The sequence below is a fragment of the Cnephaeus nilssonii genome (assembly GCF_951640355.1).
Source record: "Cnephaeus nilssonii genome assembly, chromosome: 12".
Classification (NCBI taxonomy): domain Eukaryota; kingdom Metazoa; phylum Chordata; class Mammalia; order Chiroptera; family Vespertilionidae; genus Cnephaeus; species Cnephaeus nilssonii.
The window spans coordinates 14,251,593-14,279,244 of record NC_137083.1 but is presented as its reverse complement, the minus strand read 5'-3'; the positions used below and the strand labels follow the sequence as shown (position 1 = coordinate 14,279,244).

Here is a 27,652-nt window from a genome sequence, read left to right as displayed (position 1 = left end):
GGGCGCGCGCTCGGTGGTCGCGGGAGGAGTTGGGAGCCTGCAGGGGCGCCTCTGCGGAGGGGTGTCCTCGCCCCCTGGGGCTGGGCAGGGGCGCGCGCGCAGCCGGCCAGCCCCGCGTCTCCTGGACGGACCCGATGGCAGCCCCGGTGGTAGCTCGGGAGGCGCGAGGCGAGCGAGAAGCCCCGACCCTTCGCCTAACCCCGGGCTCCGGCCTGGAGGCGGCGGGCGTGCTGGAGGTGGAGGAGGAGGAGGAGGAAGAGGAGGAGGAGGCGGCGGCCAGGAGAGCTCGGAGTTTCGCCCAAGACGCGCGGGTGCGCTTCCTCGGCGGCCGCCTGGAGCAGATGCTGGGGCTCCCGGCGGAGAAGTGGAGCCAGCACCTGGAGAGCGAGGACCGCCGGCGGGTCCTGGCGGAGTTTCTGGAGAGCCCCAGCCCCGCCTGCCTGGTGTTCGGCGTCGCCGCCGCGGGGCGGCTCGCGGCCTCCCGGGAGGTAAGGAGCGAGCGGAGGGGACCCGACCACGCCGCCCGCCCAGCATAACGGGGACTCGGGCGGGGACAGGCCCGTAGTCCCTGCTTGGGTGTCGGGAGGCGGGGCGGGGCGGGGGCCAAACTCTCAGGCCCTTTGAAAAACGTTTTCTGAAGTCCGCCCTGGACTCGCAGAACCCCCAGGTGCGCCCGCTCTGCCCTGAGCGGCTGCAGGTGGTTTCCGGAGGTGAGCCGGAGCCTGCTCGGCCCGACGGAGCGGGACCAGCAGCGCTTCTCCCCGCGGCCTGGGCGGGGGCGCCAGGTGGCTTCGGCGCCAGGTAACTTCCTCTCCTCGCTCTTGGGGCACCCTGGAGCCACGTCCTTAAAAATGTGTTCGGCACAGCCCGGGTGACTTGACTGCCGTCAGCCCCTCTTCACCCCAGGGAAGAATACGTAGCCCCGAAAAAGGAGTGCGGGGTCGCCTGCGCAAACGTGGTGTTTCCCAGCCATTGGGAGGGGGGAGCCTTCCTCCTCCCCGCTTCCTCTCTCTTCCCTCCCCCCCCCGCCCCCTTTCCATGTAGACGGCTCGCCCCCTTGAAGGTTAAGTGTCACCTACAAGTGCAGCATCGGCAATTAGTATTTCTCAAGTGTGAAAAGTTTGCAGCAAGATTTACAGTCTTTAGGTCTTCCAGTGCCTCAGCGGAGTGCAAAAATGTTACTGTCTTCGCTGGATGTGGTCGTAATATTCCTTGGGAAGTAGGATCCCAGAGAAGAGAGACAGTAACAGGAACTTGCCGTCGGGTGTTGTGAATTTTGAAACTTTTTGCTGTGCAACTTTTATAATCGTAGCTCATTTAAAAAAATTGTCAGTAGACAGGGAGATGGAGCCCTTAACTCTGGTAGGTATCCGGTTTTCGTTCTTTTGCCAGCGTTCTAGCTACAAGTTAGGTTCTGCTTGTTAACATGGAAACTACATCTGGACTCACACTAATTATCTTGTTCCTGTTTCAGATTCCAAGAGATGCAAAACATAAACTCATTTATGTTGCCAAGAAGATTGCGGAAAACACTGGAGTAAACGATTTCTTTCAAACTGTTTTATTTGGAGAGGTACCGGCCTCATCTCTGGGACACGTAACTGCTTTCCTAGATGAGGTACTAGTCTCTCTTTAATATTTGAATCTTTCGATGGCCTCAGTGACACTTGGGATTGTTCGGGTCAGCTCTGTTTTGTGTGTGTGTGTGTGTGTGTGTGTGTGTGTGTGTGAGTGTGTGTGTGTGTGTTTGAAGAGAGAGAATGTAGAAGCCAGTGATCTTGAGTCAAATGGATGGAGTGTAATAGCTTTTAGGCTGTTCCTCAAAGCAACGGAGACTTACTGATGCTCATGTTCCACAGGTGGTGTTTGTAGGATCATCTTTTCCCTCTTTCTCAATAATGGAAGTAAATAAAAAGCAGCTTGAATTGAATAGGCTCTTGTACTCAGCTAGAGGTTTTAAACTTTACATTCAGAGTAGAGAAAAACTGACACTTTGGAAAGGGTTTTGGAAATCAGTTTTTGATTCTTGTCAGTTTCTAAGTGGTTCAGAGTAATGGAAACAAAGTGTTAGGTATGGTTGCCTTCAAAGTCCCCCTCCTCTCCCCTTAACATCAGAGAAATGCCCCCTAAACCAATGTTACTGGCACTTTAATGTGTATCAGAACCACCTGGGGATTCCGAGAGAGGTGGGCTGGGATTCTGCATTTCTAACCTGATGCCCGGGCTTTGAGGAACACCGTACACAGTGACTGTTGTGGCATCAGAGCAGGGGTTTTCAAGCTTTGCAGAACATTAGAACCACCTGGGGAACTCGACAACATCCCCCGCCCAGGGCACACCTCAAACAGATTAGCGCCTGGCTCCCACCAGAATCGCCAGGTGATGCTCTTGTGCCCCAGACATTGGGAACTGCTGGGTTAGGAGTTAGTAAATCAGATCTCAGCGCAGCCCTGCCATTGGGGCTTGAGAAGGTTAATTAACTCTCGCCTCCATGCGATTCAAAAAGATTTTTTTTTCATTAATCTATTTGCCAATGTGCTCAGTTTGCATTAAGAAAGCAGTTTCCTTACTTGACGTGACTTCGCTTATTTCATGCAGAGTTTGAGTTATTGAGAGTGTTCACCAATGTTTGATAAATGGGCAAATGAATGAACAAGCAGTAAGTTATTGCCTCTTTGAAATAATTTGTCTCATCTATGAATTCTAAATGGGTCGCTGATTTTGTCTTTTTTTTTCTTTGTAGATTTGATATCATAGGAGCATATTTATGAAATGAAGTGGTTTTGTTGCCGATTTTGTTTGACCAGAAAATCTTTAAGGAGCACCTTGTATGTAAATTAATTTAACTGCTTTTAAACATTTTCTTTCTAGATTTTAGTGCCAATTCTTTCGAATAGGAACAATCATAAATCCTGGTCCTGTTTTATTTCACAAGACACGGAACGTCACGTAGAAGTCATGAAACATAAAATGCATATTTTAAGGGGTAAAATGTTGGGAAGAACTCTTCTGCCAATTCCGACTATTGCGGGAAAATTTGACTTGGATCCGAAACCTCCAGGGACCCAGTACGTAATGACATGGTATAATCAGGGTATTAACATGGAGAGCCAACATACCCATTTGATATCAGACCTCCGGCAAATTGTTAGCAAAATTGAGAATTATAACTACATCATGTTTTTAAAATAATGTTATGCCGAAGCACTGTATGTATTATTTCCTTTCAAAGTATAGTTTTAAAAAGCAAGCTACAAAAAGCAAGCTGTAACAGTTGCCATGATGTCAAGAATATTCTTTCAGTAAAATGGTTTAGAGGCTATAAATTTTTTGCTTAACAGTGTGTTTTTTAAAAAACATTTTTTATATTTTGAGAGAGAGAGAGTGATAGAGGGATAGAAACGTTGATGAGAGAGAAACATCATCAGTTGGCTGCTTCCTGCACACCCTCTACTGGGGATGGAGCCTGCAACCCGGGCATGTGCCCTGATTGGGAATTGAACCAGTGACCTCTTGGATCATGGTTCGAGGCTCAACCACTGAGCCACTCCGGCCGGGCAACAATGTTTTTTAATGTTAGAGAGATACCAATGACAACTATGTCACAACTCACACTGAGGTCAGAAAAATAATGGATCTGATTTTGAAGTATTTCTATTTAGAAAACCAGTTTATGGGTACATAAAATACCTGTTAAGACCCAAGCCCTATCTTTATTTGGATGACATGCTTTGACTTGTTTTATCAATCCTATCAATGTTTGTAGTTTGGAGCCAGATGAAAGGACAGTGCTCCATGCCATTGAATCAGTGGTCATTAAATGGTCACATCAAATCCAAGAAATTATAGAGAAAGATTCAGGGCAGCCCCTGCTGAATGGCCTTCACTCGAATCCTCAAACGGAACTGGATTTCTGGACGATGAGGAAAGAGAATCTATCATGCATTTATGATCAAGTAAGTAGAGAGCCTAGAAAGTGCTTCTGTTTTGAATTTGAAGAATATTTGTAGCATTTGGCCTCTGGAGCAGTGATTTCCAATAATTCTGAAAATTTAACCTACTGTCTTTGAATGACTTAATAATTTGGTCTCTTTTTCCAAAGCGCTTTTTGGTATGCACTTTAAAAATGAATGGGAGTTAATGTGAGTTTTGCCTTTTTGAGGATATTTGGACAGCGTTGGAGATAACTGGAAGCACTTTGTGTCACAGAAAAGGAGAGATTTCCCAGGGAAACTTGGAAGATGATGAGATTTATTAATCTAGTCAATTGATTTGGGAAGGAATTTGGTCTTAGTGGAGAGACGTTGCTTTGGGAGAGCTAACTTTGGTTCCTCTGTTGGGTACTTTCCTGACAAGTTATTCCATTTAATGCTCCAAAACTAAGGCATTTATTCTTATGTTTACAGGTCTCTTAGAGATTTTCTGAAACAGAGCAAGACATTTTATGTGGAAACTAGAGGCCTGGTGCACGGATTTGTGTACTGGTGGGGTCCCTTGGCCTGACCTGTGCCCTCTTGCAATCCGGGACCCCTTGGGGGATGTCAGAGAGCTGGTTTTGGCCTAATCCCCACAGGCCAGGCTGAGGGACCCCACCGGTGCACAAATCCATGCACCAGGCATCTAGTATGCATATAAGATCTTTGGTTAATCTCTTCCCGCCCTGCCCCCTCTCCCCGTCCCTCTGAGATGCATCAGTCTGTTTCATGTTTCCATGCCTGTGGTTTCTACTCTTGTGTTGAGCATCTGCCCCCTGGTGGTCAGTGCGCGTCATAGCTGTTGGCTGGTCAGCCGGTTGCTAAGGCTTTTACTAGTATATATATAGATTTTAATAGTCTACCTGTGTACTAATATGTAAATTATTTTTAAAAATTCAAATTAAGAAAGCCAAGACAAAAATGTTATTTTAAAAAATACTTTTGACTTGAAACCAGATATGTCTTTGAGGGTTAAATGCTGTGTGTATTGTTTATGAGTGGAATATAGTTTAAATATTTTATTATGGAATGCATTTATTTAGTCATTAACCTAGCTTATATTTGTTAATTTTTTTTCCCAAATTTAGCTTCAGGCTCCTACTGTCCTCAAAATGGTGAAGATCCTGAAAACGAAACGAAGCAGCTATTTCCCAGCTCTGAAGGACATTTTCACGGCTGTAAGAAAGGGTAAGACTCTTGTTCCCTGGCCTTGCGAGCCCCTCATGACCTGGCGCTGCCTGCCCGTGCGCCAGCCTTGGACCAGTAGCCTGCTCATGAGACGATGGTACTTGGGTCTTCTGATGATAATTCATCTTTAAAAAAAAATGTTTTATTGATCTTAGGGAGAGAGGAAGGGAGGGAGGGAGAGAGAGAAACATCATAAGAAAAATATCAACATTGATTAACTGCCTCCTGAACACCCCTCACCAGGATCGAGCCCACAACCTGGGCATGTGCCCTGACTGGGAATTGAACCAGTGACCTCTTGGTGGATGGGACAGTGTTCAACTACTGAGCCACACTGGCTGGACGATAAATTCATCTGAATCATCTGTACTTCCTCCTCGATTGATACTCAATTTTTAGGATCTATAGTTGGTACCTACCAGAGTGGCTCCAGGTGTAAGTTTTGATGAGAATGTGTGTATGTGAAGGGGGAAGGCCTTTGGTAGTCAGAGGGGATAAATCAAAGCCCAGCATAGAGATTTTCTAATCAACAGTTGAGCTGCAATTACTCCAGTTATTCACTAGTAGACTCTCTGAGTGTCGTAAGTAGACCTACTGAGTTCGTAAGAACTCAAAGTCGTCATCAAAGTTTTAGTGAAGATTAAACATACAGAGAGGAGAGTTTGTTTGGTTGGTGAATTTTGAACAGGTAATGCATGCACGTTGTTAAAACCCAGTAATTATAATAAGTGATCCAGTGAAAAGTCTCCTTGTCCTCTCACTATCCAGTTGTTGTTTTTATCCTCACCAAGGATATACTTATTGATTATAGAGAGAGGGGAGGGAGTGAGAGAGAGAGAGAGAAACACCGATGTGAGAGAGAACATCGATTGGTTGCCTTCCATATGCCCAACCAGAGATCAAACCTGCAACCTAGGTATGTGCTCTGACGGGGAATCAAACCTGCAGCCTTTTGGTGTATAGGCGCCACACCAGCAGGGCTTGCTATCCAGTTTTAACCTCACCCAGGGGTAACACCCTCCCCAGTTTCTGGATTTCTGTTTATGTTTTCTTAGGCATGGTTAAGCAAATATACATAGACATAACACTGAAGTTTTAAGTGATAAAATTATAAGATAATATGAACAAGTAACTATTACTTGTTTTTAACATTAGAAAATTTCATTTTTTCTTAAGTAACATGTGGAAGGTTAGGAATACTTGAAATCTACTTTGGAAATGTTTTGATAAAATTTTAGGGCTTTCTCCATGAATTCTATTCGAAAAGAGGCAATAGATGAGGGGGATATTTGGGATATTTGGGTGGGAGGTCTGTCAGATCTGGATTCCCGTCCCATATTAAGTTTGCTGAGCTTCTGGCTTTCATTGGACAAACTGGCATATTGACACCTTCCTTGCAGAATTGTTGGGAGAATCAGAGCAAGTTATATTATATTATTATTGTTAATATAGTAGAAAATTTCCCAGTGACTGCCTGAGTTAGGCTCATAGGACACTGGAATGAAGCCATAGATGATTAAATTGTTAGTCCAAGTACCTAGGAGGAATGAACATTCTAGTGATGAAGCTTGCAATCCAAATCATAAAGTGACAACTTCACAGAGATGTTTTATGCCCCGTTTCCATGGAGCCAAGTCCCTTTCTTTAGACTCTCAGGGTTCTTGCCCACGCAATCTGCCGTCACAGTTTACTTGTGCTGTGTGAGTCGCTACCCCAGGGCGCTCCTGGATGGCGGTCCCAGATGGACGGGGTGTAAAGGCTTCCAAACCTGTCCTGTGTCAATGGTGGGATGAGTGATCTGGAAGGAACTAGGACCGCATTCAAGCCCAGCCATGTTCTGCATTGTCCTCTTGAGCTTGTGAAGTGAGGTTAGAAGTGACTGGCTTTCTTCCCCCAGCTCTCCTCGAAGCCCGAGACGTGGCGCTCTACCTGAGACCGCTGAGGAGACACATCCAGTGTCTCCAGGAGACGGAGTTCCCACAGACCCGGGGTCTGATCGCCCCGTTATTTCATACCATCTGCCTGATCTGGAGTCATTCCGAGTTTTACAACACCCCTGCTCGGGTCATAGTTTTGTTGCAAGAGTTTTGTAATCTCTTCATCAATCAGGTATGTAGCATTGAAAATAGGAAGGAGAGGAATGATTGCCATGTGGTAGGTTTTATTAGGCCAATGAAGAATGAATTAACCCAGTCTACAGTCAGAATATACTATTTTTTCTCTTTCTTTTTTGTAGAAAGGACTTTTATGGTGAAGGACCAGGTGACTTTTCATCCTAAATAGCCAAGGAGCTCTGGACATAAGTCAAATACATTCAAAGGACAGGCTGTTAATGAATTTTGTTTGATTAATATCACCGTTTCTTCAAAGAGATTTAAGACTACTTCTAATAAAAGGCAGCTCTACATAGTGCTGTGTAGCTTTTTCTTGGGTTTCCTCAGGAGCACTGGCTGGTGGAAGACTTAGAAAGTAAAGAAAGTTAAGAGAATCTGGCTGGAAAACATCATCCTCAAAAAATAGTGGAATTGTATTAATGGAATTCTGATTAATTGTGGATCTTTAACCCTTTGCACTCGCTTGCTTTTTTCTCGATTCCTTTATTCTACTCAGGATTTAATTTTTTAAATACCCCAGATTTTACAAAGTGCGGCAGTAGAATAAAAAACTGGAGTTTCTTTTCATACAAACTTATTTATTTGGATTTTTTTTTATATTTCAAATTATTGATACATTCAAAGAGTAATTTTAATCTCTATAATTTTTCATGGTGTGATATTTTTTGAAGCATTCACCCACATGAAGACCTGGTTTACATTCACATGTTTCGCAAATATAAATCGTCTCTCTTCTTCCTCCTTTGATTTTTCTGTTAGAACAAACAACACAATCTTTGTGTTTTTTGTTAGGGTGAGGTGTGATTATATGGAGCTTTCCATCTAAACGTTGCTCTAAGTTAGTGGATAATAATCTACCCCTGGAAGTTAGTGTACCATCTCTGAATTCTCCAACAAGATCATGTACTAGTTTCCTAATAAATTTCACACGCGTTATCGGTTTTTCATTTTTTCTTTTTTGGCATTAGTTGAGACGGCATTTACATTTTACTTGTCCTTTCATGCTAATGAAAACAAGAAAAGATACTGGAAAAATAGGAATCCCCCTTCCCCCCGCGGTGAAACTACGTGTCGAGTGTGGCTTGACATACGAGCTGCTACCAATGCTAACCGTGTCGAGTCACACTCGACATCCGAGTGCAAAAGGTTAAAAATCTCTTGTTTACAATTGCTTCTCTACTCTTCAGTCAACTTGAAAAACATTAGAAAAAAATGGACTGCTTCTGCATCCTTCCTCTGTGAACATTCATTCTTCTCATGTCCCTGATATCAGAGGATGTTACATAATTTGAGAGCTGAAAGATACTTGTGGTGGTTCTTAGCGGGAGTGTGTGTCTTAGTCTGCTTGAGCTGCCAGAACAAAATGCCATAGACTGGGTGGCTTTATTTTCAGAAATTGTTTACTCACACTTCTGGAGGCCGGGAGCCAGATGAAGGTGCCCACGTGGGCATGTTCCGGTGAGAGCTCTCTTCCTGGTTTGCAGGCGGCTGCCTTCTCTCTGTGTCCTCACAAGGTGGAAAGGGACCTTTCCCTCTCTTTCTTCTTATAGCAGATTGGGGTCCCGCCCATCTGACCTTATTTAATTACTTCTTAAAGACCTTGTCTCCAGGTACAGTCATGTTGGTGGGTAGGGCTTCAACATGTGAATTTTTGGGGACACAATTTAGTCCACAGCAGGGCATGAGTCTGAACCAAATGCTAGAGAATCAGGATCTGTGTATACGGCTTAGCCTTTGAGTTGTTAAGAAGGCTTCCCACCAAAGTTGGATCTCCTTCGGCTGCAACTGACAAACCAGAGTGGAAAACAACAAGAAGGGTGTAAGTGTATGTGACCCTGAAACGTCTCAGAGTGCGGTGACTCCAGGAGCAGCCTGTTCCCAGAGGCGGCCTGACCGTTTCAGAGCTTCCTGCCAGGCCCAGGTTGCCGGTTTGTGTTTGACTCCGTTCTCAGACTCTCACCACAGGCTACGTGAGGTGGTTTGTGGTCGCCCCAGATGTGTGTCCTGGCAGGAGAGGAACTTCCTGGGAAAGAGGCTGTCTTCCTTTCTAGTTCTGGTTCGTGTGTTTTATTTCTACTCCCGGAACAATCATTGTGGCCAAGGAGGCAGGCTCTTTTGGAAAGGCCTGGATTATTTGCTAGAGGAGAGTGGGTGCCTGTGATTGACTCTAAGTCACTGATCTAGGCTCATGTTTCCCAGCGGTTTTCACCTCTAGCTCATAGAGAAAATTAAAATTTTTTCTTTGTAGAGGGGGGTAAATTGGAAGGTATTTAAGAGCCTGGAATGTCTGCTTGTAGTCAAGACACAAACAGCTTGGAGCTTCTGCTGCCCCAGGCACCGGAAGTTTGCCTTCCTAAGTAATGAAGAGAACAATGTTGTAGGATAAACTGGTTGGGGAACTGTGTTCCCATCCAGCCGCTGGCTGTGTGTGTGTGTGTGTGTGTGTGTGTGTGTGTGTGTGTGTGTGTGTTTTCAGATGAATTAACTTAGACCTGGAAGATAATATCATTTACTCAATTTCTCCCAGAATGTAGGGGGAAATCCAGAGTAGAGAACAGGTGTCCTGACATGCAGTTAAGAGTTTCTGGTCTACGACATGGAGTTACTAATAGGCTTGTTATTTTCTCTCCGCTTCTGAAGAGGTGGAGTGATATATGGAAAGTATGTTGGACGCAGACCAACGTAGATTCAAATCTAATTGAACCCCTTGAGGGACGTTAAATTACTTCAGTTTCCACATCAACAAGTGCAGATAATGCCTAGCCCAGTGGTCGGCAAACTCATTAGTCAACAGAGCGGCAAACCGCGGCTCGAGAGCTGCATGTGGCTCGCGAGCCGCAGTTTGCCGACCCCTGGCCTAGCCCATGGGCTGTTGTGAGGATCAAATGGGATAACCTAAGTGAAATGTCCAGTGTGGCATTTAATAGAAGCTCATAGAAGTTGGTTCCAAACTTTTGACTTACAGATAATTGAAGCTATTCATAGGAGATAGCAGGGCAGTTCCTTGTATGTTTTATCTCCGGCTGTATTCTCTTTCTCTTCCTCTGTTATGCGAGCTCAGTTGTTGCTCTGTTGTTAAGCATGATCACTATTGCAGGCTCAACGACCATTCCCACCACTTCTCTGAAACCCTGAATCCTCACCTCATTTTGAGACTATGTCCTGTTTGTGTATAAATCCCAAATGTGGTCACTCATTGTTGTCTGTGGCTTGTAAGAAATCCTGGTTACCTGTAGATCTGTAAACCTGTTATCCCTGGTCCCTAGTCTGTGTCGATGGTCAGAGTTTGCCAAGCTCCCAAAGAAATAATGTAGCTTCTCTAGTTACTTAGTTACTGTTCCTGACTTCTGTCCAAAGGTTCTGTTGACCTGATTCTTGATTCTTCAAGTGGACTTGGTAGTAAATCTGCCCCAACATGTTAGGAATGAAAATATCAGCAATGAGCCAACTTTCATACCTAGGTACCCTGAAGAGCTAAACTCTCCTGCTCGCTCACAAGTTGTTTGCTGTCTTCTGATTTGAATATTTAACAAATATTGTATAATGCCTGTTATTTGCCAGGAACTCTTTTAAACCCTTTACAGAAATTCACTGACAAAGGTGCTAGTAGATCCATTTTACATTTAAACAATAACAACAGCAACCCCTAAAAACCCCTGCTGTCCAGAGAAGATAAATAGCTTCCTCTAGATCACCCAACTGTAAGTGGTGGAGTTCTTAATTCATTATGCTTTGCTCCATATTTTAAAATAAATTTTGATTTTTAATTACAACACAATATGTGGTGTACTAATAATAGTAAAATTCTCATTGCATAAAATTTGTAAAAATAGGAATAGTCCTGCTGTTCTATCAGCCTAAAACTTGGCATTTTTTATTTTTATTTTCCCCCAAACATACCTATATATATGTATATATATATATATATGTTTTTTATCATACATATAACTTTACTTTTACTAGCTTCTTCAAAAATGATTTTTAAAAAAATATTTTTATTGATTTCAGAGAGGAAGGGAGAGGGAAAGAAAGAAACATCAATGATGAAAGAGAATCATTGATCGGCTGCCTCCTGCACGCCCCCAACCACGGATCGAGCCCACAACCCGGGCATGTGTCCTGACTTGGAAATTGAACCATGATCTCCTATTTCAGAGGTCATTGCTCAACCATTGAGTCACACTGGCCTGGCTGGCTTGTGTATTTCTTTGTATGAAAAAAATCGCGTAGAGTATTTGCTGGCAGGAATACCTACGCAAATTCTGATTACACAGTTGTCATATCCATGAAGCTTAGCAGTTATTGCTAGAATGTATAAATCAAGAAATTTAATCATCTGTAGATTATTCTAATGTATGTTATTGCAACCCAAATGCCTGAACTTGTAGAATTTATGCTTTCTGTTTCACAGCATTGCTGGCCCAATTCATTGTCATTGAAAACTAACTAATTGGGAAAAAAATTAAATATTTCAATACAAAATAAAATAATTTATTGAAACAGATGTTTTCAGTAAAGAATTATTAAACACATTTTTGATCATTGTTTCCTTTCATTAAATCCTAGGCAACAGACTACCTTTCACCTGAAGACCTTTTGAAAGGAGAAGTTGAAGACTCCCTGGAAAAGGTGCAGGTGGCCATTAACATCTTAAAGACTTTCAAAAGTTCTTTTTTCAACTACAGAGAAGGACTGGGAAACTATTTCATGGGAAACAAGGAGGTGAAACCATGGGATTTCCAGTCTCAGCTGGTGTTTTGTAGATTTGACAAATTTCTTGACCGTTGCATGAAAATGGAGGTATTAATTTCTTGACTTGTAATTTATTCATGTTGTTGATGGCTTCAAAAATCCTGTGGCTTTTTATATGATTTGGGAACAGTTTATTTAGTGGAAGGTGGGAGGTTTCCTTTCTTAATGTTCTCATGAGGAGCTCACAAGACCAGGGCTATAAAGATAGATTTAAAAGCTTTACTTTGACTTCTTTAAAAAAAATCGTTTTTGATTCTTTTATTACACTGGGAGTAAGTGAACTTTTTTCTGTACCCAGTGCCCCTTTACTTACTAAGCTCCTGGAAGACAGTTGTAAATCAGGAAGCTGTAAACTAATCCCCCTTTTTAAAAATATGTTTAATGTTTGATATAGGGATTCCATACTTGAAAACCATTTGATAATCTAAAATAATCGCACTATCTATTAGTATATGACTGTGTATACTATGCTATTGAGATATGAATAACCATTCATAAAACTAAATAAAAAAACATGAAAATAACTGAAAGCCAAATGAAATGAATACACACACTTGTATACACATTCACACACGTGTAGTATGGAGCCAACTGGCTAAGGTTTCTTTTTAAAGTTGGAACTAGTGGCACTACCTTATTTTCTTTGTAAAGCTCTTCCTAGCAAGTTTGGGCTTTTATGTTGATGTAAGATTGGTTGAATTTCATTGAAAATTAAAGCTTCATGTTTTGAAAACTCTCCTTATCACATAATCAGCCTGAATTTCTCTTAAAGTGCGAAGGTTAAATGCCTGAATACGGGCAGCTTGAGTCTTCCTTTCATAATGTTCCCTGAAGCTGATTAAGAGACAGCTCATTCATTGCAAAGGGTGGGTGGCTGCAAGTATGAGTTTTGGATATTACCTGGGGATCAGATTCATTATTAAAAGGCTGTAAAGTTAGAGAGTCATATGTTTAGCCATGGTAAGCTAGGTTTGCCTGTACAGTAAATATGAAAAGGGGAGTATGATTTTAAAAATGAGCAGTGACTTTGTTCAACTAAATCATTCATATTTATCTGCTGTCATGTCAGTGTCCATTAACTCACAGATTTTGAATGCCTGAAAATATTATTTCTTTGAAACTTCAAGATGTTCTTTTTTTCCTGCTCAGGATGGTGGAAAGATCTTTACTGTTCTGTGTTTTTTTCAAAGGATATATTTGTCACCGTATTGGAATTTGAAAAGCTGGAGAGACTTGAATTTGGTGGTACCAAGGGAGCCATTCTGAATGGACAAATCCATGAGATGAGTGAAGAATTTATGGAACTCTGTAAAATTTTTAAACAGAGCACTTACGACCCATCCGATCTCAATAACATGGTAATATTGTACCCTTGCATTTTTATTTTTAGAATCCTGTCATTTTAAAGTTGGAAATGACTGTAGGTCACAGTGATAATGGGTACCATCCAGTCTGGCCTCTCTAGGATGAAAGAGGTTAAGGGACTTGCCCGCAGTCTCCAACGGGGACCAGGACGTAGCCCTGTGTGTGTCTGTTTAGAACTGTTTCAAACGTAGCAGGAGACCTCAGCCGGGGCTTGTTTCTTGATGGTGCATCTCCAAATAAATTCATGAAACCAAGCCCCTGCTTTACTGCTCCCCAAACCTCCTCTTTCCCTTCTTCTCCCACTCATTAAGTGGCACATATAATGGGCTACTTCGTGCATAGCCTTGGAGTCATCCATGATCCTGCTCTTTCTCTCGTGCCAAGCATCGGGCTCGGTCAGATAGAAGCTGGACACGTCCCCAGATCTCATCTCTGACCTGGATGATGGCACTCGCCCCTGAACTGCTCTCTCAGCCCCTGTCTTGGCATCATTAGGGTTGGTTTTCACTCAGCAGCTTGAGTGAGTTGAGTGCCTTTTAGGAGCTAAGTCCAACCGTACCATTTCTCTAGATAAAACTATTAATTTCCTAAGTCACTAATAAGGGGCAGTTTTGCAGTTCAGAATATAGAAAAACTTCATAATGATTCTTGAGTAATACCAGCATATCACTTATTCTTTAATAAATAATTCTTTAACAAATATTTATTGCAAAACAGCTATGTGCTGGGAGCCTCTTTAAATATTGGTACGATAATTGAGAAATAAAACAAACAAACCTGGCCATTGTACTCAGCTTAAAATGCAGGGAGGACACAGGTAGGCAGTTACGCAGAGTGCTGCGAGAGAGCCTCTTCCCAGAGCAGGGAAAGGAAGTGAAAGTGAACAACGATAGATAGAACTGAAAAGTAAATAGAAACGAAAGGGGTGAAGAGTGGGCGAAACGCAAGGGGTTAGCAGAAAATCGTGTTACGCAGAGCGGGAACGTGGTTAGATCCTGGAGTGTGAAAGGGTGAGAGGCTTCGGAAGAACTGAGGGTGTAAATGACAAGGGAAGGGCCTCGTGGATGACAAGACTTGGAGACTTTATCTTAAGAAATCCGGAGTCCCAAAATACGATTATGAATTGGAGGATTATGACGGGGAGAGGGACATGATCAGGCTTCCGGTTTAGAAAGCTTGTGTAGACTGCAGTCTGGAGAGCGATTCAGTGAGACAAGACCAGAGGCAAAGAGAGTGGTTAGCAAGTGGTTAACTGAAACGGGATGAGCGGGCATTGTGATCCGGGCAGGGTGATGCGTGCAGACAGGGAGAACAGTGGACATATTCAGAGAAAAGCCTGGTAGCACTTGACCAAGAGAGAAAGGAGTCAGAGAGATGGCCCCCACTCCTGTTAGGGTGTATGCCAGAGAGCTGCTTCATAGAGAGGTGCGTGCGTTTAGATGCATACAACGGGAGTCTGCATGATCTGGGGGACTCCCCACGGGAGGGGTGCGATGGACCATCTGACTTTGGGCTGAGAGAGTGAGGGAGAGAGAATGAGAGTGGAGATGAGCCTTTTCCCTTCCTGAGATGTTACTTACAAAGGGTTCAAACCATGTTTGAGGATCTTAAGTTGCATGTTCCTCTTTGCCATACCGAGAAGAGGGATTTGTTAGGCTTGTTACAACTTGTTGGGAAGGTGTGTTGACTTGGAGAAGTCAGTGACCCTTGAATGAAGAGACTGTTTGGCTGTAACTGAGGAGAGCTGGAGACTTCCCGGTGCTAAATATAACAGTGCGGTCTGTGACACACAGTGCCCTGGAGTGCTGCCGTCACACCCGTGTTCAGCGCGTGTTCAGTTCCCAGCAGGTGCTTTCCTTCATGGAAACATCATGGTTGGAGCGTGGGCTCCGGAACGAGGTTGCCAGGCTTTAAATTCCGGTCCCGCCATCTACCAATGGTGTGACTGTGGGCGAGTTATTTAACTCCTCTGAGTTTGTTTTGTTGCCTATAAAATGGAAAAAAAAATATTGCCCGCATCATATGTTGTGAGACTTGAGTTAATAGTGTAAAGCATTTAGAACAGAAAACCGAGTACACGTTGGCCGTCATCGTTATTTCTGTTATTGTGACTAGATGGAGGGTCAGTTTCCGGAGGCAGCAAAGACTTCAACGTGTTAAATGGGGGTGCGCACTCAAGGGCAGCGTGGCTGGGGAGCCCAAGGTGTCTGGCTTTCTGGGGCTGCTCCACGGAGACTGGGCATCGCGGTGCTGTGCAGAGGATGGTTATCCTCTCGTGCTCTCTCACTGTGAGAGTGGGTGCTTCTGGATTGGGAGGAAGCTGCGGGTTGCTAACTGCATAGTGAGAAGATGCGGAGACATGCAAGGGTGTTTTGTGTTTCATCTTTCTCACGAATGATGCTTCTTTCCAGACCCGTGATTTCATTTCTCACCTGAAGACACAGTGTCCCTGGGAGGGTTTCTGCTCCATGAAAAACAAAACGAAAAAGCTTTGTATTGAAATGTACAGATATACTGAGGTTGCAGTGAACATGGGTTCTGTTTTCTCTTCTGGAAGACTTGGCTTTTTCCTTTATAATCCAAATGGATTGAGAGGAGGGCAGACTGGTGGGTCCGAGCACTGACGTGGGGTGTGCATGGTGGAAAGATGGGCTGACGGTGCTGAGTGTTCAGTGTTCCTGGAAGGCGGCCACGGAGCAGTTGGTCCGATATAGGTCTTTCTTAGCCTGCCCTGGGGTCCTGCTATGAAAGTAAATTCACTCGAAGAGCGGGCGGACAGGAGGGAGGTGGATTACACTTGTAGGATTGCTGTTTTCACTCCTGGACGCTTTCCTGTAAACTGATATTTTACTTTGATATTTACAGGAATTTGAAAGTGATTATGTTGTGTTTAAATCCAAAACTTTGGATTTTGACAGAAGGCTTGGGACAATTCTTTGTGAAGGTTTCTTTAACTGCAGTGGTTTGGAGGCCGCATTTAAGGTTGGTTCTGAAGAAGTTATCATAATAATAACTTACTAGTGAATAATTTAGACTGCTAGCTGAAAGGATTGAGTGCATGCCTTTCTGATCCAGGTAAACTGTTAACTGGTCACAGTCTTCATATTCAGCTCACTGAATTATGAACTTTGAATTATGCACTAGGGAATAATGAAGTTTACTTTGGACAAGGTCGGGACATTTAACTATTGATATTTTTTTGCATTCAGTGTTTTAGGTCTCAACACCTGGAGAGCAAGTTTTGAATCATGGGTATGGCCTATGAAATAGTGATTCAAAATTAAGCCACAGTGAAAAGTGAAAACTATCTGTTAATTCAAGAGTTCTTCCCCACCCCCCATTTTTACATATGTTGGGTACACCTGCCTACTTTATTGCTCAGACTAAAACAAATAGCCTATATACTGTCTTTCATGAGGTACAAGACACGTTAATTATCAGACACACAATTATTTTGTGTATCAATATAGAAAAAATGTCAAAGAAGTATGCCATTGATTATTAACATGGTCCAATTTAGAGATGTGAAAACATGAAAGAATGTTAGTGATAGAATTGATGAAACTTGGTATGTATGTGTTCAGAGTTGCATGAAAGAAAGGCATGTTGATAGTCCTCCCAAAGGGAAAGTTTAATGTAGGAACTAGGGACAGCCTGTGGAAATGTGCTTGTCAAAGAAGAGAATTGCAAGCCAAGTACAAATTCAGATGATATCGCAAAAGCGGTTTTCATATCAGGAGAAGCAGAGCTGGAGAGCCATGGGCACAGTTCGCTGGCAATGGCAGTGCGTAATACGAGATGTGTTCGGTTTTGACCCTCACATTCAGATGAGTTGGTCAGATGGTGGTGAAACAGTGTCTTCTGGCCCCCGTCAAGCATTTTAACACACATTCATGGGGATCAAATACTTCTTTGTGGGTTTTTTTCAGAGCTCTGGGATGAAACAGATGCCACTGGCCAAAATATATAGCCTGTTGTTATAAAATAACACCCCCGGTAATCCCATCTCTCAGAAAGACTGTTCAACTTAATACTGCCACACTCTTTCTTGGACTAGACACGCATACATATTTCTCTTTGACAAAAATGGCACTTTCTGATCCCCTTGGGTAACCTTTTCCACTTAGCAGTGAATCATAAATGTTTTCTTGCTTTTCTAACCAAATTCAGCAGTATTTTTTATTAATGACTACGTAGTAGTTGATCCCATTCTCTGCTCCTGGAGCTCCTTGTCGGTGTGTCTGTATAACTGGGAGAAAGATGCAGAGGGAAGTCTTAATTACAAAGGCTCCTACCTTTTCTAATTCGGGTCTTTCTTTTCCCTTCTCACAACCATTAATATGGATTCCATTCTAGTGCGTGCCAGCTGTTTTTTTCTAAGTAGTTTTATCTTATTGCCATGAATTTTTATTTAACTTTCCACCTATTTGTGCCCTGTCTACTGAAACATATACGATGAGCCCCCGCCTCCACGCTGTGCAGGGCGGGACAGGGTCTTCCGGTTTGGGCTGTATTTAGATTACTGCGATGCCCCGTGTGGAGCAGACACAGAACAGCTGCTTGAAGTGAGGTGGACTGACGGGAATCAGAGTGTTGAAATGACACACTGATGGGGAAGTGCAGGGGTAGAAGAACAACATGATAGGGTTGTGCATTTAGGGAGAGGAAGATTTCTACCATTGGTGCGGGATGATGAACTCTGACCCTTTGCTGTTGTGTCCCAGGGAGGAGATATTTGCAGACTGGTCTCTGAAGACCACGATTCAGTGCCTGCTCTGGGCAGAGACGTGGCCAGGAAGGCCCTGGAGCCAAACACTGGTCTACTCTAGTTCAAAGCCGACGGTGTTGGTGCTCACTACAAAACAAAATAAAACAAAATACGAATGGATGTTTCTCTGAAATGTACAGTGTATATACATGAAGGTAGACTGAAGTATGTAAGAAAACAAAGGTGTCTAGAAAAAGGTGTCTGACAATATAATTGAAAACTATAAAATTGCCATGGTTTAAAAAAAAATGGTTCAGGCAGCAGCAGATTAAAACCATCTTTGAGGGCCCAGCTGGTTTGGCTCAGTGGATAGCGCATCGGCCTGCAGACTGAAGGGTCCCAGGTTTGATTCTGGTCAAGGGCACATGCCCGGGTTGCAGGCTTGATTCCCAGTAGGGGGCATGCAGGAGGCAGCCAGTCAATGATTCTCTCTCATCATTGATGTTTCTCTCTCTCTCTCCCTCTCCCTTCCTCTCTGAAATCAACTTTTGAGGGGCAAACATAGGAAAATATGAGTATGTACCACTTGACCAGAGGCAGCAGCATTGGGAAAGCCACATTACCCAGTGAAACTAAGAAGTAGAAGGAAATCACAGAACTCAAATGGGGTACTTAGGGGAAAGAAGCATAGAGTTGGGGCCCATCTCCAGCCTCCTGAGGGTGATAGGAAGGCAAGCATCTGCCCTCTTCATGAAGTAGCTTAGTTCCCCTATGACAAGGAAGCAAGAGGCTCAAACGACCTTCATGCTCACCCTGGAGGGTAATTATTATATATCTATGATACTGAAAAATTAGGGTCCTGTCTACTGCCTAAAAGCTTGACTCTTATTTTACTACTCTCTGGCTTTAAACCTCCCCCTAAAGGATATTCTCTCTCTGGTATTTGTGTACTTGGAGTAAGTCCCACTTAGCACCTCAGGTAGGCAAGATGCGATGTAGCAGGGAAGCTTCTGGTATTGTTTCAGTTGCAGCCGATGGGATGAGTGTTTGAAAGGGATTGTTGTCAAATGTTTCCCTCCTGTTGGAGTGCATTTCTTGGTTAAATCTATGAGATAGTGTTTATTTTTGGGTTTAAACACGAAGTCCAAACTCAACAAAACAGTAGGTTGTGAAGGGACAGTTAATAACTTACATTTTGCTAGGTAGCAGCTAACGAAGCAGATTTTTAAATATTTAGTGGTTTCTACAGTAGTTATAATTAGTATCACCAGGAAGAAAGCCAGAATGTGTTTGGTCTCTTAAGATACAATTAGGTTTGCATTTTAGTTCGTATAGATTTTCACTGTGTTGGGTTTTTCCCCAGTGAATGTAGTTTATCGAAATGTTTACAAAATGTTAAATATGTACAATGAAGGTATTTTTTAAAGAAAACAAGTTTGGGGGAACACCTGTTGTTTCTCTAAGAGAAAACCAGCTCTTTTGCCACATCACTAACAAGGCACAAACCTTGGTTTTGTACAGCATTCTGCCTCGTTGATTATATTTAGTTATTTTGAGAAGATCCCTTCTTTTATTTCAAAGAAAACATCTCTACAACAGGCCTAATAATTGACATTTCATGAAGCCTACGCAGAGCAAGCAAATAATAAAAGAATGGTTTTTAATGCCACCTTGGCTCTGAGGCAGCCCAGGGAAGCACAGGCCGGGCTGAGGCTGCCCAGGGTCCAAGGCCCGCTCCGGCGGCTGTGTGAATCCAGGCAGGTCACTCCCTCCTATAACTCCGTTTCTTGATCTGGAACATGTGACAGTAGTATTTGTTTTTGTTGTTGTTAGTTCTCACCTGAGGGTATTTTTTTTTCATTGATTTTTAGAGAGTGAAAGGAAGGGGGAGAGATAGAGGGGAGAGAAACATCAATGTGAAAAAGAAATATTGATTGGTAGCCTCCTGCACATGCCCCGACCAGGGGCAGGTATCAAGCCTGCAACCTAGGTACATACCTTTGATCAGAATCGACCCGCAACCCTTCAGTCCTCAGGCTGACATTCTAACCACTTAGCAAAATCGGATAGAGCTACATTAGCATTTTTAAAGCCATCAATGTGAAAGGGAAACATCGATTGGTTGCCTCCTGTATGTGCCCTGACCAGGGATGTAACCTGCAACCTTTTGGTTGTATGGGACAACACTCCAACCAACCAAGACACCTGCCAGGGCAAGTTTCAGATTTGGCGGTATTGCAGAATACTTGTAGGGTTCTAGATTTTTGCTCTCTCTCTAGTTGTGTAAGAGATATAAGGGGAGAAACAGTGAGTTGAGTATTTGTATTAAAAACCCATGGTTCTTAACCATTCTTTAACTTTGACTTTTTTAGCTTTTGACCATATTTGGGAATTTTCTAGAGAAACCAGTTGTCATGGAAATTTTCCGCCCACATTACAGCTCACTGGTGCACATGTTTAATGCAGAGTTGGATATGTGTAAGCAACTGTATAACGAACATGTGAAACAGGTAAGTGAGGGACAAAGTGGGGCAATACCATCATATTTGTGGGTCAGGGCTGTCTATTAAGATTTTACATAATGATGTCTGCTTTATTTAATTGGGTTTCTTATGGCAATGAAGAACCTGTTTTAGGGCCATTACTTGTCTACTTATCAAGTCACTTAATACATATCTATAATAATAAAAGGTAATATGCTAATTAGACCGGACGTTGTTCCGGACATCTTTCCTGACGAAGCCGGGCCTGTGGGCGGCCCAAGGGAAGCCATCCCAGGTCCTGGCGGCTGGAGGAGGGAAGCAGCCCCGGTCCCGGGTGCCTGCTGGGAGCCAGAGGAAAGCCCGGGTCCCAAGTGCCTGCCCTCAGCCGGAGGGAAGCTGGTGTCAGCAGCCGGGGGAAGGAAGGCCTACTCTTGTACAAATTTTCGTGCATTGGGCCTCTAGTATTTTATATATTTGCCCTGTAAAAGTGCCAAAATGAATAATGGCTTACAAGGTTGGAATGCATTCTGATGAAATGTTCCCTCCATTTTCACCAAAATAACAATTTGCAGATTGAATGTGGAAATGTAGTTCTTAACAAGAACATGCCATTTACCTCAGGAAATATCAAGTGGGCTAAAGAGGTCCTGGACCGATTCCAGACGTTTTGGTCAAACTTCGCATCTCTCCAGTATCTGTGAGTAGTCTGGCTTATTTCACGGTGAAAATGACCCTCATGATACAGGTAATTTCTATCCAGGGTAGGAGCTGTTCGTGTTAGCTGTTCATTTCCTTTAATTCTTTTCATTGGCGGGGCTCATGGAGGAGGATTCATCCCCATGGCTTTGGAATATGTTTAATGGGACTTATAACTTCATATAGTTCTATTTTCAATCCTTACCCTCTTTTCTTTTCACTTTTCCTTTTCACCCAAAATATGTTTGTAGTTTTTGTTACTGTTTTTCTTTTTTTTCAATAACTATTAATATTCCTTTTATTTTGTGGACTTCTGTACCTTTCTCTTTTCTTTGTAGGAATTGGTACCTTGTTGCTGTTGGCAAAAACCTTGGAGTTCCATTCATTTCATGACTATATCTTTTAAGGCAAAGACAATTATAGCATTATTTGGCTTTTATTGTTTCTCTTACTGATTTTTTGTGGTGTGTTTTGTTATACTTTGTATTGTATATTATTGTAAAGTAGTTAAGCTGAAGTCTATCTAATATATAGAATCATTTTCCTACAGATTCTTAGAAAGTCCTGATGATGCCTCAGTTCGTCAGAAGTATGTTGAAATGACAGCTCTGCTAGACCAATTTGAAAATCGTATCTATGATGAATGGAAAAATAACGTGGGTGAAATCTGTGAATTCAATTTGAACCAACCCTTGATTAAATTCAGTGCCATAAATGGTCTTCTCAGTGTCAACTTTGACCCAAAGGTGGGGTTTGATGTTTTAAAGATGTTTAATAGAAGTAATTTTTATTGTAAGCATATTTCTGATACTTCCAGTCATTTGTTTTGTGAGAATGTCAGTGCTATCTACACTAATAAAAGAGAAACATGCAAATTGACCGCACCTTCGCTACGCCCACAGCCTATCAGAGCGAACAAGATGGTGGTTAATTTGCATATGTGGGCGCTGAGTGGCCTGGGTCCCGTAAACATCTTCCGGACCCAGGCCGCTCCAAGACTGTAGGCCCGCGCGTAGGTCCTGGGTGTCAGGGGTCCCAGAACGCCCCCTGGCCACTGGGAGCCTAAGGGTGCAGGCACCAAGCAGCCTGGGTCCCACAAATATCCTCAGGACCCAGGCCAGTCCGAGCCTGTAGGCCGGCGCTTAGGTCCTGAGCGGCAGGGGTCCCAGAATGCCCCCTGGCCACTTCGAGCCTATAGATGCAGGCGCAAAGGGGCTGGGGGCGGGGCGGGAACATCCCGTGTCACCATAGTGCCCCCAGTGCTTGGGAATGCTCCAGCACCAAGAGGCAGTTTGGGTCCACGCCCCCAGCCTGGCGCCCATGATGGGGGGCTGGCTGCTGGCCTTGGGTGTGTGGATACCCCGGCGGCCACTGCTGTGTGTGGCCCAGGGGTCCCTGCATGCCCCCCAGCCTGGCGCCCATGGTCAGGGCTCATGCAGGAGGCAACCAATCAAAGTGTCCCTCTCACATTGATGTTTCTCTCTGTCTCTCCCTCTCTCTTCTACACTCTCTAAAAATCAGTGGGAACATATCCTCAGGTGAGGATTAAAAAAAAAAAAAAAGAAATGCATATTATGAAAGACACATCTTGAAAATGCCTAAAGAAAGTTGTCATTTTTTCTTGGTGAAGGGACTGGAGTCCGTGTTGATGAAAACACCTTGGTGGCTGCGGTGACTGGCAGTGGCTGCAGCAGCGGGGTGATGGGGCTGGTACCTTCCCCTGATCAACCTGGTTGCTTCCCACAAAGGGAGGCCAGACTGCGGCTTAGGCCCGCTCCCCATGGGGCATGGGCCTAAGCTGTCAGTAAGACATCCCTTGAGGGCTCCCAGTATGTGAGAGGGGGCAGGTTGGGCTGAGGGACCCCTCAACCCCAGTGCACGAATTTCGTGCACCGGGCCCCTAGTGAGGAATATAACTAAAAACAACTTGTAATAGGTCTTTGTTTTAGAGATTGTTTCCCAAATTCTATATTTACTCCTCTCTGTTTTGCCTCAAAAGTATTTATTTACCATTTTCACATTTGCTTGGTAAGTTACTTGAGAATAGGGTACATTTCATTTTATCTTTGTGTTCTGTATTTCTAACATACTGTCTGGCACTTGGTAATACTTAATGTTAACTCAACTGAATAGAATCATTAGTCTTTTATCGTGTTTTCTGGCTTGAATTATATTCATAGTACATATGAAAGTAGTTTTAGTTAATTAAAATTTTATCATGTAAGTTAAGATTTGGGGAATCCACAGATTGTATGGAATGAAAGACCTTTAGTCATACTGTGGATGGACAATGGTAAATTTTGATGTCATAGTATCCTTCAAAGAAACAATAAACTTGATTATGTTAGTTAAATTGATGGTAATTTTTATCAAGACAATTTTCAAAAAATGTAAAACAACATATAAATGCCAAAAATAATATTGACAGTTAAATAATATCCAGGAAAATTACCCTTATTGAACAGATCTTTTCTCCATGATAAATAACAAACAAAAAGAAATTTCATGTTTTCTCACATCATTAACATGTTAAAGTACGGGTGCTTCAATAGCAATTATATATGTGTTCATATGTATATGTTTACACATAATGACTATAGGTGCATATTTGTATATATGGTAATACAATGTATATATTTTAAACAACCTGTCTCCAAGTCTGATGGCTTGGGAGTCATAAAGGAAGCTTTATATTTTTCTGTTTGTCTACGTAAATATGCTCTACATGCTAGAGGACAAGCATATAGGAATATCCATTTCTGAGTTGCTGTTACAAAAAGAGACTAGTGACATATCTAGCTGAATTTTTAGATAGTGAAGATTATATATTCACTTTTAGCTATTACCCTATTTTTCATGACTGCTCTAATATATGAGAAAGTTAGCCTCCATGAGTTTGTTATAATCTGTACCCAACTTCTGATCTGTTTCCCTAAAATATTACAGTAAATACCATCACTTAATTTTGTTTGTAAACCTCAGCACAAATACACAAATATATGCCCTGAGGATTCCTGCTATCTCTGATTCCATAAAACCAGTATGTAGAAATGAAATTCCTGAGGTGTTTTAGGGATAATGCCTATAATTCGCCCTGAAAGGATTCTAAATACACCAAATATAGATTAGAAACACAAAATACACTGAGTGGCCAGATTATTATGATCTCTGAATGCATAATAATCTGGCCACTCAGTGTATATCCTATATAATAAAAGGCTAATATGCAAATTGTCCCCTCGACCAGGAGTTCGACCAGCAGGCAGGCCAGCCAACCACCCATGTCCCCTCCCCCTAGCCAGGCTGGCTGGACCCTACCCATGCACGAATTCATGCACCAGGCCTCATACATACATACACACACACACACACACACACACACACACACACACACACACACTGAGTGGCCAGATTATTATGCGTTCAGAGATCATAATAATCTGGCCACTCAGTGTATATTGTACTAGTTAACGTAGGGAGGGACAACCTAAGATAGTCAACTGGTTTACCTTCTTAAGCATGTTGTATGGGCTTTTCCTCAGAATCTGATTTACTTTTATTTTTATTGATGTCAGAGAGGAAGGGAGAGGGAGAGATCGAGAGAGAATCATTGATCGGCTGCCTCTTGCATGTCCCCCACTGGGGTTCGAGCCTGCAACCTGGGCATGAGAATTGAACCGTAACTTCCTGGTTCATAGGTCGAAGCTCAACCACTGAGCCATGCCAGTTGGGCAGAATCTGTGATTTAGAGGTACAGCCAGTTCTGCCACATGACATATGCATTCCTAAAAATAGCTGGATTATGGAAGACTGCACAATTAACAGTACAGGACTTATGGGGGACAAGGGGTTATGGGTGCAGGACTCAAAAACTGTCAGTGATACATTAAGAAAACAGTCACCTAGAGAACATGGTAGTACAGCTTTACACAGTTTAAATGGTTAAGTAATACATACATACTACAATAAATATGACACTTTCCCTTGACAAAGACCTGAAGTTTTCTTATGGAAGTGGGTGGGGGAAGGGTTACAACTTGTGTGTGATTGTAAAATGGAAAGACGGTTATCAGAAACCAGGCGGAAAGTCGTACCAGCAGAATGGATGGCATGACCTGAACTCCCTGGTGGATGTTTGAGGCGTGTCCATGTGGGCGTTTTGTATAGTCCTAGGCCAGTGATGGCAAACCTCTGACACGCGTGTCAGCACTAAATATTTAGTTTTTGGTTTATTAAATACAATTATATATAATGATTATACATTTATGTTATTTAAACTATAAATATCGCGAAATAATGTTTTTTCCTCAAAGTGACACACTACCCGAGTTATGCTCAGTTTTTTGGCGAAGTTTGACACACCAAGCTCAAAAGGTAGCCCATCACTGTCCTAGGCTTTTCAGCTCAGTTGGGTGCTGTTGGCATCATTTACCTAGTGTTTCTTGCTGATTAAAATGCAGGTAAGCAAAGACAAAATTTGTGGAATGCTCAGATTGCTCCCTAGTATATTAATCATTTTGGAACAAATATGTGTTTTTGGAAAAAGCACGCTAGCAGAACTGAAGGTGTGGGAATGGTCCGAGGTCCACTGGTGGCCTTCCATTGTAGATCTGGGTGTGCACGTGTCACTGTCATGGCTTGAATCTTGGACAGCAGGCCATCATCACTGATTTCCAACTTCGTTATTTATACTCCTATGGAATGTGTGATGGTTGCTTTGGACAAGCATAGGAGACAAAAGCCTCCTAACCTTGACAATTTGAAAATACAATTATTGGGTGAAAATGTACGTGTTTTGATTTTGGTTTGTGTTAAAAATAGAACGATATACAATACTCATTGATGTCCTTCCAATAGCTGGTGGCTGTCTTGCGGGAAGTGAAATACCTCTTGATGCTGAGGAAGTCAGACATTCCGGATTCAGCCTTAGCCATCTTCGAAAAAAGAAACACTATTTTAAAGGTTTGTGTTTTTACCTATTGAACAGAGACGTTTTGAATGTTAATTATTGACACGGAGACCTGTGATACTTGTATGCATCCAAGGTGGACAAAGTAGCCTTAACATACTCGGGTCTTTCTTTGCTCAGTACATTGGCAACCTTGAGCTTCTGGTGCAAGCGTATAACAAGCTGAAACAGACTCTCCTGGAAGTTGAATACCCTCTGATTGAAGACGAGCTGAGGGCTGTGGACGAGCAGCTGCAAGCAGCCGCGGCATCGCTGACGTGGCAGGATGACTGCTGGGGGTACATCGAGAGGGTGAGAGAGGCCACCTCCGAGCTGGAGCGCAGAGTGGAGCGCACGCAGAGCAACGTGAGAGCCATCCAGCAAACCATGAGGGCGTGGGCCGAGTGCACGCTCCTCCCCAGGAGAGAGCACCGGAGGGAGGCCGCCTTCACGTTGGAGGACAAGGGGGATTTGTTCTCCAAGAAATACAAGCTCATCCAAGAGGACGGCTGCAGGATACACAGCTTGGTGGAGGTAATGGCTTTTAAGAAGATCTTCACATGAAGTTTAAAAGAAGAGCAAAAATATTTATCTAATGATGCAGGACTCTTGTGCGCCCCGAAAGAGCTTTGTGTATTGCTTTGTGAAGCATTTAACATGGAGGAGCTTGTTACTTACCTGTAATTTCTGTAGGTGTCCCTATTCTCGTTCCCGAGGGAAGAGATTGGAATGTGAGAGGGTTGATAAGACAGAAAGGAGAGAGATGGTCCCCTCTTCTTTGTCATAGTTATAGCCTCTTCTGGATGCTATTTGTAGCCACCGGGATTTGATGAGTGGCCACAGGTGCCAGCCACCATGTCAGTAGCACCTCATTTAATGCTCTCAACCATCTCTGACGGATGGCTACTGTGAGAACTTTGGTTTTTACTCTGAAGGGAACTAGCAGGAGAGACTCTGCTCAAAGGTTTTCCCTGTTAAGTATGAACCCCAGGGGAGCAAGGGGATGGCAGACAGGGAGACCATTAGGAGGTTATTCTAATCATCCAGGTGAGAAATGATGATGGCTTGGGGCAGGGTGGTCACTGATGGCAGCACTCACATGCTGAATGTGTTTTGAAGGTAGAGCCAACAGGATTCGCTGTGACAAGTCAGAGGCGAGAGAAGTCCAGGATGACTTCAGGTTTTTGGTCAGAGCAACTGGAAGAATGGACTTTATTACTCTGAGGAGGACTGTGGTGGAGCAGATTTTGTAGGGAAAAAGCAGAATTTGGTTTTGGGCATGTTAGACCTGCCCAAGGGGAGATTTTGAGTAGGTTGGCATTGCAAATGGGAGTCCGGAGTTCAGGGAGAAGTTCAGGCAAGTGACATAGAATCAAGAGTCATGAGCACATATATGACATGGAAGGCCAAGGACTTGGGTGAGG

The 27,652-nt window shown here is 43.2% G+C and overlaps 1 protein-coding gene across 1 annotated transcript in view; it reads left to right on the top strand.

Moving 5' to 3' along the window:
* Window positions 1-326: 326 nt before the first annotated feature.
* The window catches only part of DNAH11 (dynein axonemal heavy chain 11), a 201,131-nt gene continuing 173,805 nt past the window's right edge, over window positions 327-27,652 (top strand). Inside the window, exons 1-14 of the mRNA XM_079786504.1 lie at window positions 327-488; window positions 1,475-1,618; window positions 2,872-3,083; window positions 3,767-3,956; window positions 5,063-5,162; window positions 7,060-7,271; window positions 11,843-12,076; window positions 13,219-13,386; window positions 16,259-16,375; window positions 20,474-20,611; window positions 21,157-21,281; window positions 21,831-22,026; window positions 26,138-26,242; window positions 26,370-26,762. Coding sequence (XP_079642630.1) covers window positions 342-488; window positions 1,475-1,618; window positions 2,872-3,083; window positions 3,767-3,956; window positions 5,063-5,162; window positions 7,060-7,271; window positions 11,843-12,076; window positions 13,219-13,386; window positions 16,259-16,375; window positions 20,474-20,611; window positions 21,157-21,281; window positions 21,831-22,026; window positions 26,138-26,242; window positions 26,370-26,762 — 2,481 coding nt within the window. The 5' untranslated portion in view covers window positions 327-341. The remainder of the gene's footprint in view (window positions 489-1,474; window positions 1,619-2,871; window positions 3,084-3,766; window positions 3,957-5,062; window positions 5,163-7,059; window positions 7,272-11,842; window positions 12,077-13,218; window positions 13,387-16,258; window positions 16,376-20,473; window positions 20,612-21,156; window positions 21,282-21,830; window positions 22,027-26,137; window positions 26,243-26,369; window positions 26,763-27,652) is intronic.